The 12,850-nt window shown below is 37.6% G+C and overlaps 1 protein-coding gene across 15 annotated transcripts in view; it reads right to left on the reverse strand.

Annotated features, from left to right (window-relative positions):
- Positions 1–12,850, reverse strand: part of LOC117401313 (epidermal growth factor receptor substrate 15-like 1) — a 35,634-nt gene that overhangs the window by 13,735 nt on the left and 9,049 nt on the right. For 9 of the 15 annotated variants that reach the window (XM_059013871.1, XM_059013873.1, XM_059013875.1 and 6 more), the window contains 10 exons: positions 12,174–12,259; positions 9,818–9,890; positions 9,424–9,585; positions 8,836–9,033; positions 6,816–6,980; positions 5,590–5,716; positions 4,959–5,009; positions 3,681–3,820; positions 3,218–3,278; positions 114–196 (listed from right to left, as the gene is read on the reverse strand). In XM_059013871.1, the coding sequence (XP_058869854.1) occupies positions 114–196; positions 3,218–3,278; positions 3,681–3,820; positions 4,959–5,009; positions 5,590–5,716; positions 6,816–6,980; positions 8,836–9,033; positions 9,424–9,585; positions 9,818–9,890; positions 12,174–12,259 (1,146 nt within the window). The remainder of the gene's footprint in view (positions 1–113; positions 197–3,217; positions 3,279–3,680; positions 3,821–4,958; positions 5,010–5,589; positions 5,717–6,815; positions 6,981–8,835; positions 9,034–9,423; positions 9,586–9,817; positions 9,891–12,173; positions 12,260–12,850) is intronic. The other 6 variants (XM_059013874.1, XM_059013877.1, XM_059013883.1 and 3 more) reach the window with 3 other exon arrangements.

A 12,850-nucleotide genomic window follows, 5' to 3' on the forward strand; every position in this document is an offset into this window, starting at 1 on the left:
ATAAAACAAATAGATAAAAGCAGTTTACAGAACTTAATGTGCCGATGCACAAGGATGGATTTTTAAAAAAAAAATTATGCCAATATGTTTTATATGGAGGACCCCCAGCTTACCTTTGACATTTGACTGAAGTCAGCAAACCCACTACTGCTTCCAAAGGCACTACTACCAAACGGGTCTAGCGTTCCAAACGGATCTACGGTCAGAAATAAAATAACAAGTTACAACAGCGACTAACAGCTCAGCAGGACTTTAACTTCCTACACAAGAAAGGAAAACCACCTGCTTCCAAAAGATTTATTTTTCAAAAACTGAAACGTAGGCATTAGGGTCATGATATTTACTTTATTATTACTGTATTAAAATTAGTCACTTAGCAGACGCTTTTATCCAAAGCGATTCTACAGACTAGGGGATGAACTATGCATCATCAACAACTGCTGCTGCAGAGTCACTTACAATAAGACCTCATTTGTTTTACATCTCACCCGAAGGATAGAGCACAAGGTTCAGTGACTTGCTCAGGGTCACACACAGTGAGTCAGTGGCTGAGTGGGATTTGAACCGGGAACCTCCTGGTATCAACCCTTTTTGTTTGTTATACAAACATAATACACCATGGTTACACATGAATTGCTGTGATTATTGCACAAATGGGGGAGGATTGTCCACAGCCTTTGTCATGAGTGAAATCATGTAGTATCCTCTGTATATAACTTTACACATCCCCCACAAAGGGGGAAACTAACCTAAATATATCAGACCAAGAAACTCAGAAAAATGTGCCTATGAAAGGAACTTCAAATTCAGATTCTAAAGCAGTTCCCAAGATAAAGCCTTCAGCCAATAATGTCACTTACTACTCTGAAAAGAATGGTGTTACCGACTGAGAATATATCATGGAATAACTTCTCATAACTTCATTAGTTTTCAAAACGGTATAGATCTGGTTATGTTTTGACTGTTCCTCATTTGTAGGGTGTAACTACCGCTGCAGAAGAAAAGGACTAATATTAAAAGTATTTGAACTATGCACTTCAGCTTAAACAAACCTCGCTGGCCCACAGCACAGTAATAAGTCTTGTATCACATGTTAAGAAATGCTTGGGCAGCTTCTTAAGCTCGGAAAAAAAAAAAAAAAAAAAAAAAAAAAAAAACTTGCAGTAAGATTTTTATTTAATTCAAAAGTAAACAAATGAACCTTTTAGCAGTACTTAAATCCAAAAGGGATATAAAAAGAGCTCTGCTGTTATGCTGCGGCAGAGTAAAACAATGTATATGATTCCATCTGTTAAACCACATTCGTGGGAAACACAGCTGTTCTTATGTTATAACAAAGTCTGAAATTTCATCAGGGTTGCATGAAGCAATGTGTTTTCTGAATTAAGGCAATTTCCTGCAAAATAAAGCATCCTAGCCGAGATAGGGTCCGCACACGTTTTTTTGTAAGAATAGTTTTTTTGTTAGCCATATCCTGCTGCTCTAGATTTCTAGTTGCACCTAAAGAATAAGTGAGAATGAAATCCAGAGAAACTTTGGCTTATAAAGCTGTGTGCTCTCCCCACCTCTGTCTTTTTATTCTTTTTAAAATATAAAAATCAGTGAAATACAATTATTCTTAGAAACTGTACCCAGAAAGTTAAATTTGGATAATCTTTTAATTTTTTTTTTTAAATTCAAATAAGCATATTTATCAGAACTTCTTAATTCTTTAATTAAGGAGCCTTTGAAACATTTGACTTTTTAGAATGAACTTCACTTTTTACTTTTTTAAATTATTACTTTAACGAACAAACTTCAGCCTACATTGTCTTAAAGAGTAAGTAGTGGGGTTCTGAAAAATACAGCGTGACACGTCCCCACGTGTCGATACAACTGTTTAAATAACGTACCTGTAATTTGCCTCTTCATTGTGAACACCCTGACAACTTTTTACACTTATAACTGAAGTCTGTTTTAAAGCTCTTTTCAAAATGTTCGCTCCAGTGCACTGGGGTTTGAGATCTAATCCTCTAAATCACTGCAGGAATAGCGATTAAAAAAAAAAAAAAACATAACAGTAAGTGCTCTGGCTTTTCTCTTCCGTACCACACCATGGATCATTATTACTGTGCTAGCTGTTTGACAATGTGGGCAATAATCCTTACACTATCAGTGAACTAGAGCGGACATTCTCAAAAGATCTTTGAAACAGAGTCATAAGTGTAAAAAATTGTCAGGATGTTAATGAAAAGAAAAATGAAAGGTACGCCATTTAAACAGTTGTAGCAACACGCAGGGACGGGTAACGCTATATTTTTTTCGGAACCCCGTTACTTACTCTTTAATTTATACCAAAAGAAAACATTGTTGAGATTCAAGATGTGTTAATTTTAATCCTTAGATGGAGGCAAAACTCTTCTACTACTTTTACTACTTTTAAATGTGTTATACTCTCTTCAATTTTTTTTTTTTTAATAAACCTATAGATTTTAAAGAAATATGTCATCTTCCTATCAACACTAGCATTAAAAGTTGCAGGATTTCTAAATTTTGCATTGTAAAATGTTTGGCAGAATGTATTCGCGCCTGCTACCATTACTAATCAGCTGTACCTTTTATGATAACTTTTGTTCTTTTTTTGTGAATCCCCCCTCCCAGATGCAACCCACAGACTCAAAGTGAGACTTTGTCGATTGTGAGAACTGGTTTTAACAACGGGTTACATTGAAATCTGAAATTTCCACTGTTAGATGCCCTGCAAAGAATGCACTTGGAATAGTAATTTACTGTAATTTAACAGTTATTTATAAACCCGAAACTCAAACCCAGTCATTTTTAAATATTACACCTAATGGTTAAAACTGGATTCAGAGGCAAAGTATTTCAGCACAACGTAACTGCAAACAGGAGATTAGAAGCACCAACGATATTGGAGTAATCGCATTATAAAATAAATAAATAATACGCGGATTAAAATTATAAAAGTATAAAAACATACTTTATTAAGGCCACCCACTAAAAGAGATATATATATATATATATATATATATATATTTAGATTTTTTCTTTTATAAAAGTTGTTTTTTAGGTTCTAACCCTATTTTCTATGGTTTTAATTGCCTTCCACATTGTCTGAAGACGTTTACATACTACAAATACTTACTACTAAAAATATTTGGACTGGCTATTTTTCTTTCCTGTTACAGATAAAATGCTGCATTAGTAGTATCCATACCTGGTCCTTTTGGTGGTGTGTTTGTAGGTGCAAAAGGATCACTGCTGGCAAATGGAGTAGACTAAAAAGAATACATAAAATGTTAACTACCAAAGCTTTCCAAAACCTTAAATAGTATTAAATACACTGGCAACACACTGCAATTATAACACATGCAGGGGATTTACACTATATAAATACAGTAAACGTTTTGGTGGCCACTCTCTATACTACACTGCCAAACAAAAGGCTCCACAAAGGGAAGCAGCAAGAGGAATGCAAGCTGACTGGACTACAACAGCGGCAGTGAAACAGACCTAGTTCAGTAAAGCCCAGCAAGGCGGTGGTCTAATGGGGATTGCTGCTGGGTCAGAACCCTGGTTTAAAATGGTGTGTTAATGCCATCAAGTGAGCTCAATCTTTGCCCAGATAGTTCCTCTACTGCAGCCTCAAAATAAATCCTTAAATATCCCTTCCAGCTTACCTTTGAGGGAAGCGTTGCACTTTTACTGAAAGGATCCGGTGACGCGAACGGGTCGGCCTTGGGCGGTTTTCTAAAGAAATCCTCTGTCGGGGAAGTCTTGAACGGATCATTCTCTTTAAAAGGGTCCCCACCAAAAGGATCTGTTTGAAGAACAAATCCTCTGTTGTGAACAGTGTCTATGTACTGTATCTGTACATCGGAGCTGCCACGCACAAACTGTCTTTAACAATCAACAGCAACATGGTTAAAAACTATATGAATGTCTATATTGCCTTTCCCAACATTTCACGACCTTTAAAAATAACTTAATGACACACCCACTTCCCCACCACAGGGTAACTTTGGCGACAATATCAAATGTCATCGCTAAAATACTACTTCCAAGATCACCTACACTTTACATGGTCTGCAAGCTATCTACTGTACAAGCTGCACAATCTAGTCAGGGTTAAGAATTCTATTTAGTATACCAGAGGTCTATACAGTGTGTGTGTGTTTATTATACATTTGATGCAACATAAGGATGCTTATGCACATTTCACCCAAGACTGACAGAAAGAACATTGTAATTATCAAAATTAGTAATTCACAGATTTTAACACTTTAATATTTTTACTAATATTGAATAATGTTTTTTTTAAATAAGTTTGCACACTGAAACACAAACTAGGTTTCAAATGTTAGTTTACTGGGGGGACTTTTGTAGTAACAATGTTCTTGCTCTTAGTCAACAATTTATTACTTTGTTTTTCAAATCCATTTGATTAAAGTTGAGATTAGGGTTAGAATAATGTCAATATGTCAGTAGCTTCTGGCAAGACATGGCAGATGGAAGTACGATCTGTCCATCGCCATCAAAGGCTGGTAAGTGAGAAAGGTGTATATAAACAGGTGTACCAAACGAACAGCACACACAGAACTGCATATCACAAACTGCATTTGCACAAAACTGTTCCCATTCAAAAGCTCTATTTAGTTGGGTCGGATTTTTTGCTTTTCAGTGTTATGTATGTGCGGCTCTTTGTTTCGTACTCCTCAAAAGGACAGCGAAAAGAACAAGAGTAGGCTGCACTTGCTTACTGTGTATTTAAGTGTAACATAGATGGGTTTGGTTAATTTACTTTGAAGCTATGAGCTAGCATCTCACAATGTGTGAAGCATGTTTGGTTGAATTTTATAGGTTTAAAATCAAATTTAAAATCTAAAAAAATCTCCCTGTTGTCATATATATATTTTTTTTTATAAATACATTGAAAACAAAAATATTGCTATGAATACCTGCTATAGTTGGTGGCTGCTTTGCAAAAGGATCATTGTGAAATGGGTCACCTGATGAAAGAAACCACACTGTAAAACTGGTAACCAATTCTGGTTAGGTCAAACTTAGGGTGGGAGTGGGGAGATTTAATATTTAGTATGAAATAAAGAAAGCATGCTTCAATGGGAAAGGCAAAATTCTCTTTTCTTGTGATAAACGTTTCTTCAGTATATAGATGCATGATTTTTTTTTTTTAATTTAGATCGCTCAACATATTGTCTACTCACAGTCTGAAATACAAATGTGACAAACTAATAACATTCAGGTTATTCGGAAACCTTTCATTGTCAAGCTGTTAGTAGACTGAGGATACACAACAAAATAAATCATTGACTGATACCACTACAGAGGCAAAATAACAGAACTGGCTGGAGTGCATGCATCAAGACACTGCAGTAAAAAAACAATCAAGACTTGTCACAGCAACCAAGTCACAAGCAGAGGGACAAAGGAGAGCTGAACAAGAGGAGAGACAAGAAGAAGGAGGACCTGTGGTCAAGGGAGAGACTGCAGGACGCAGGGGACACTTTCATCCAGCACAGGACAGGCTGGGTCTTCTGCTGCTGTGGTTATTAGTACAATGTTACTTACTGCCTTTAAAGGGATCTGCACCTTTAAATGGATCGGTCTTGAATGGGTCCTCGGACTGGAATGGGTCTGTGCGCAGCTCCTGGACGTTGTTATTGAACACTGGCGTGTTTGCCTTGAAGGGATCCTCCTGTAATGAAAAAGATATTCCAATTCAGCTTTCAGTCGATAGTCCAAGTGTCCTGCAGTTTAAAGTGCCTTCATATTTTATGTAGATGACTGCGTGAAGCCTTGGCATGAAAACAGACCTCGAGCAACCCGGAATAACTCAAATAGTATCAGAGTCAATCACAAACCAAGTTTTATAACTGGAATATCAATCCCACAAGTATATGTTCCGCAGCATTCAGCCACTTGATTTTTTTTTTCTTTTCAATCACGTTTATATTGTCTGCTAAAGCAAACATGAAGTTAATATCATACCATTCGTTTACATTTGATACTATGAATATATAAATATATAAAACAAATGCAAATATACATATAAATAATACAATATAAATAATATAATTTAAAACATTCACATAATTCTAAATATTTATAATCCCACACAGCCATGGATGTAAATCAGACTGACTGGTATTTATAGTTCCACAAAGTAGTAGGAGATCATTCCTTCTTCAACATAAGAATCTAAAATGTATCGACAATGCAAATATTTATCAGTGTGAGAATGTTGGCACCATTTAAAGTACAAACTGAAACCGGAATTTAAAACAACATCTAGATGTTTGCAGCCTGTGACTGCAAGTGCTGCACAGCGCACACTAGCCTTTTATCTGATGGGCGACAATGGAAATAATATCACCCAGTACAGCAGGGAGCAGATACATCAGACATCGGAAGATAAACACATTGCAAAAGGATAGGTTTCCATTTCAAGCCCGCTAGAAAGGAGAGAAACACTCTGCTATACAGTAGAAGGTGAGCTTTTTTTTCAGACCCCATTTATGCATTGGTTATCTTTTTGATAGTCATTTGTAAATTCTGTTACGTTGGAAGAATACGAACAAGAGCATTTATTTATTTTGCTTTAAGATTTGTCTGCTCATACTTAAAAGTCATGACCTACTAGCCGTAAAGCTTAGTCGAGCTTTTGGTACTACCACTTAGTAACTCTACCAAGCGTAGTAGCTCATACAGAACTATTTCTTACATTTTTTTTTTTTTTTTAATAAAACCACAAATAATTGCCTCTGGGTATTGGTTACAGTTTTGCTGAGCCTTACCACTGCTCCAAAGCCTCCATTGTCTCTCTCAGGAACTCCTTCACTCATGTCAGCAAGGTTAGTCATGCTCCCCCCGTGAGTCCCATTCAGTGCATTGTTGTACTGCTCAATGTTTTTACACATCTCTTGTTGGTTATCCTGGAGTTGGGAGAGCTTACTCCTGGCCTGCAATGGCAAGAAACCAATATCTCACACTTGCATGGAAGCTGCATTTTAAAAAAAAAATCCTTTAACGTCCAAGTTCAAGCCACTTGCAATCAAAATGGAAGACAGGTTCCGTGTTGGCTGGAGCGGTTCTTGTGCTGTGCAACTGGATTAAGGACACTCATCCTTTCTATTTCAGTATTCGTCACTATTAAAGGGGAAACCTGCACGTTGGTGAATTCACATGCAGTTTGCTTTCGATTGGCCCTCCCTTTACAGCCTTCTCAAAAAAATGCTGCATCTTTTCATGCTCCTGAGATCAACTAACCCTGCTGGGTACTGTCTGCATCTTTAATTTTTTTTTTTTTATTACAATACCTGTCTGTGGTTGGGTGACTTATTAGGGGATAATGACACAGGGGATTTGAAGAGCAACTTGGTTTGGGTATGAAGTTATCTTATTGTTTAGATCCACTTGTATCGGTATTCTGGTGACTTTAAAACTCAGTTTAAAAGTTTAAAGCACCCCTGTGGCCTCTCCGCTCGTACACAAGCAGATGCAAGAAATATCACACTGTTCAATGCACTATTTTTACAGATGTATTTCTTACAATAAGTGATGCAGGTGGCCGGGTTCATTGTTTCACTCTGTTGTACCAGCTGCACTTCTTTAAGATGGTTAAAAGGCTATTGAGATCAAAATGGTGCCTTACCAAGTTTTAAAAAGCCACCACGATGTGATGCCACATACAGTCAAATGAGAAGCAAAATAATAAACACACAAGTGAAGAGAAGTGGTATTTCACACTCCTTGCAAATCAGTTTACGAGGTCCCTGGGGGACAGGCTTGAATTGTATAACTGTGTTGAATGTTGATTTTCTGATATGGACTGCAGAACACAGGGGAACAAAATCAACTGCCAAGCTCACTTAACTCATGAACAAAGATGGGTTTAAACCCAGACCTCTAGAGTAGTCCATTAACCTACCGAGACTCAAGGCATTTTGAAACAGAAAATATCATGAACAGAGGACCCAATCTTTGTTAAATAATTTATTTAAAGCGATGGTACAAAGATTTCAAGATTCAAAAGCTGGGAATAAATCAAAAGAATTAAACAGATTTAATAATTTGCAACAGAGCTACTAATGAATGCTCTTCAAACTCAAAGTGCCGTGACTGTCTTACCAGTCTCACTGCCACCAAGTCAAAGTTCAATCTGTTCTCTGCTTTCAAGGCGTTTACTCGTTCTATTTTTGTCAACCGTTTGATTCTTTGTCAGTTTTTTGGTTTTTTGTTTTTTGGAGGAAATGAAACTTGTGGTACAACAACTTGGTTTACTTTTAGGTGAAGTCAGGGCAGTAAATAAAATTCTCAGTCATCAAGCTTTCTGTGAAACTGTGTTGCCCCCTAGTGGTAACAAAAACAATACTGTCAATGTAACATTATAAAGCCTTCTAGAATATCAGTTATGCACTGAATTGGAATGCAACTCAAGATGTACTAGCGAGAACAATAACAGTCATTTTTTGCTGCAGTTATAAGTTTACAGAGCATGCATTTTCAACTATAGAGCAAGTCAGACAAGGACATCAATCAATCAATCAATCAATTAATCATCACAGCTTGCAAGTTAACACTGGGACAATCTCACCAACTTATTCAGTATGCTAACTCTGCAGTTCAGTTTACTGTCAGGATCTGTGAAACCTCCCACTTGTCTCACAGTTTGCTGATGAAGGAAATTTTGTCTACATGAACTAATAACCGAGTGCGCATTTGAAAAATTCTAGTGAGGAATATAAAAACCGAGAAACAATCATGGCGTATTTAAAACCTCATGTCGAGACCAATGTCTTACAAGGAGCCGCTTACCTGGTTAATCTCATCCTGCGTTGACTGCAGGGATTTGATGATGGTCTCGAGCTGCACTTTGCCAGCCTGGATGCTCTGCTCCAGCTGCGTCTCCTCCTGCTGCAGGCGGTTCAATTCAGCTTTCGCCCGGCTCAGCTCCTCTTCCTGAGACTGCAAATCTGACTCCTGAGAATGAATCTGCATTTGCAGTGACGAAATCTGAAACAGCAACGCCACGCCATGAACAAGGAGGAGGACAGCAGGAAATCTTTCTCCAACAGCTGCAAACCAAACACCCGAGCAACGCTTGAAGCATTCTTTTTTTTTTTTTAATTATTAGGAACTGAATGATCATTTGACATCGTATTGGAATTGAAAAATATTTAGGAAGAAACCAGGCTTAGAAAGAAAATGGTGAATTCAACATTAAGTGAGTTTCCTCACAAACCTCTGCGTATGCAACTCAGTTGTAAGGTAGCGTCGCTGCCATTTAGTACTGCAAGCATTACGTTTAGATCAGTTGTGAAAGCAGGCCTTCAGGAAGCTGAAGCCTGGTGAAATGAGAAAGATAGATTTGCTTTTACAACAAAAGCTGGCTCCTGTCCTTACCATCTGAGATTCCTCGTGGCACTTCTGCCTCACGTCGTTCAGCATGTCTTCGAGCTTCGCTTTCTGCTGGTCCATCTCCTCCAGGCGATCTTGAGCATCTTGCTTTTGAGCTTCAAGTTCTTGCAAACTGCTTGTTTCCCGGTCTAAATCATTTTGCAATTCCTATAAGAAACCAGAAAACTTGTCTATATTTAATGTCATCTGATCCTACTTTAGTTTGCAGCCTGGTCCTTTTAATTGACGGGTTCATGCAGGTTTAGAATTCTTATTATTACTGAGCAGCGTCACAGAAAATAAGAAAGGTTTGGAAGGTAGTGATTTAGTTAGCTTATTATTACAAGCATCCTTCTGTGCTTTATTATTTGATACTCCTGAGTTTAATCAATTACCTCACCTGAACCTCACTGGTTTTTTGTCTGATTGATTCCTCCTTTTCTCGGATGTCTTGATCCAAGACATACTTCTCCCTGCAAAAACACACAAAGCAAATGAAACAGTTCTAACCAATGATTTAAAACCATTTTCTTACATTCAATTAGCATTACTAACATTACTACTGGTCCCCTTTTTATTGCGCTGAGAATATTTTGGTTCTTTTTTTTCATAAATTCAGGATATATACAAATATTTCAAATACAACACTATAGATAAACTAATGCATCTGCTGTAGGTCATAGTCAGACTGCAGCATTGGAGTGAGTTTCAACCACAATAGATGATTCTGCATCAGACAACAGCAGCTGCAATTTCATCTAGCGTGGTCTTACTGCCTACTCCAAAATGCATTACATGTAAGAACCTGAAGATCTTCAACTGAAGAAGAAGGGGGACCTGTAATAATACCGACAGTGCTAATAAGAGGCAAGAAAGAGGATTTAAATCCTTGAATCCTTTCACGGGGAACAACGTAATAAATAAAACACAAAACGACCTAGTACAATCTCCACCTCCCCTACAATGCACAGCCTCATTAATTAAATTCACCTCCAAAATATATATTTTTTCTGACAACCAATAAGGGACTTTACCTGAGAGCATTCCAGTGTGTAAAAGCAAGTGTGCTATGGCAGCGAGGAGAGCAAGTAGTGAAGCCAAGAAATAGGGTTACAAAATACACACAGGAAAGGAAGAGGCAACAATCATATTTCGACTGAAAGACACCAGACAGCAGTACTTCCTTGATGACGACTACCATCAGAAAAATCCATTTTTACCTTTTTATTGTTTTTCCTTTAAAGTGTGCATTTTATTACCATTTTTCCATGATGTTCTCTTGCTAACCAAACCTGAAAAACAACTTTTAGCTGGAGTGTAACATAATGTGATTGGCCAATTTGTCAATAATAATTTTGGCAAATGTACTTTATATATTTGGCAGGATTGTTCACCCAAAATGGTTTTCAATAAAACAGGTTACTCTCCCAAAGTGTTCAGTAAGATTTGGAATTAGACAGAACAAGGAGGAACATACGACGCAATAAAATGAAATTGCTGTTTTCTCTCCCGTACTCCCCCAGAGAACATGATAGAAATGCGAATGGATTTTGTCTGGCAAAACACAAACAAAAAATAGATCCATAAATAAATAAACGGGTGTCATGAAACAAAGACCAAATCTATAATGTCATACATATAACAAGTGCATTAAAACCAAGAGGAGCCTGTTCAGCACAATTAACACAACTATGTTCCTGTATAGTTCACCTTGTTTAGAGTGCAGATGAGTCCTGCTGATTAACAGCTACAGACTTGCCTCAGGCAATTTTAGAATAATTTTACTGCAAAGAAATATTCACTGCAAATCAGCCACCTATCCCTACACAAGGCTATGAACTTCATCAAGCAGCGGAACTTGACTTCCATGGGAAAAAACAAACAAAACAACAACGCTGTGGCTAAAATATCTTCCCTCTTTAAGGTACAAGGGACATGTGCATCCCACAAAAATAAATAAATAAAAACCTAACTTTTTTCTTGTTGCTATGAGGTGCACGAAACAGGGTTTAAAATGTACTGACAGGTTGAATCAGGTCATCCAAATTTCCGTTTCCTCCTCGTGATTCTTGAGTCGCTCTCAAATGTATTTTAAGAAGAAATCGTTTGAACAGTCACTCAATTCTTTGTGTACTTTAAGGGGTTAAAGAGAATCGGATCCCCCCCACCCCCCCCCCCCAAAAAAAAGTGCAGAAACACGTGGAGTTTTTGTGTAGAACGTGTATTGTTGCTTTTTACTTTCAACAGCAGCCGCAGCTGTAGCAATGTTTTATAAAGACCTAAGTTCACCAAAAGATTGAATTGTCTGTCTTGTCTTTTTACAAGAGCATGACTCACAAATCCTCAAACATCAGCTCACAAGCAGGTCTTGTGCTTGAGCCAGGATCATGAGAATCAATTTCTGACAAGCACTGACAGCAGTATGAGATGATCACAAGAAAAAGAGAAAAACAGCCAAAACACAAATGTCAACTGCTATATTACACTATTGACACACAAAATAAAATGCAAGTCTTTGCTTCATTAGCTTTTTTAATGCTAGCACTTTCTTTAGAAACTCAATAGGGTGACCAACTGGGACTGGTGAAAATGATCTGGCTAAGTGGAAAAGGAACTAGAAAGTAATGGAATGAATCAGTGACTTCTCCAATGCTATTTGCTGGTTGTAAAAAGGAGCCTTTTAATGTGGACCATCAGCACCTTCTGTGCTTACGTGGCATTGCTGACACATCTAGAGAATATTCCATTGTAATTACCTCTGTAGCTGTGCAATTTCCTGGCTAATATCATCCAGTTCTTTAATCCCAGTGAACTCTCCTGAGCCAACAGAGCTTGCACTGTCCTGTAATAACACACAAACTGAAGTCAGCAATGAATTTAGAGACAACATTGGGGATGGGTGCTGCGGCAGCGTGCAGAGCAGGTAGCACACAAACACAAAAACGAGGGAAAGAAAAACAAGAATAGTGGGAAAGGCAACGCCACAGAACCAGAATCTTACACGTTCACCTCTACTGAAAACAACTTCAAAACCACGGGGTTCTTTACAAACGCTTTGCATCAGTCGATTCATATCCACACACGAAAGCGTTTGCAAACTTGAATTACATACCCGCAACCCGAACATTATTGCCTGATACAGCAGTTTGCAATAGAAACGTCAGCAGCATTAAAAGTAAAGTAATGAACAAGTTAAAGTCCACGCAATGCAAACTCAGGTGGTGGTGTCAGAGCTGTACGGCTCAAGTTACAAGTGCTGTGTGATTTTACACTAAAACTAACATCATTTAAACAAATAAAACCATGCAACATAATACTGTGTTGAAAAGTCATCGTAACTATACAGACACAGTATCTGAAATTCACAGGTATGCTGCATGTACTTACTTTCAGTTTTTTGCCTCCATGCTAAGCTTTTGTTGCTGTACTCGCC

Source organism: Acipenser ruthenus, chromosome 47, assembly GCF_902713425.1.
Source record: "Acipenser ruthenus chromosome 47, fAciRut3.2 maternal haplotype, whole genome shotgun sequence".
Classification (NCBI taxonomy): Eukaryota; Metazoa; Chordata; class Actinopteri; order Acipenseriformes; family Acipenseridae; genus Acipenser; species Acipenser ruthenus.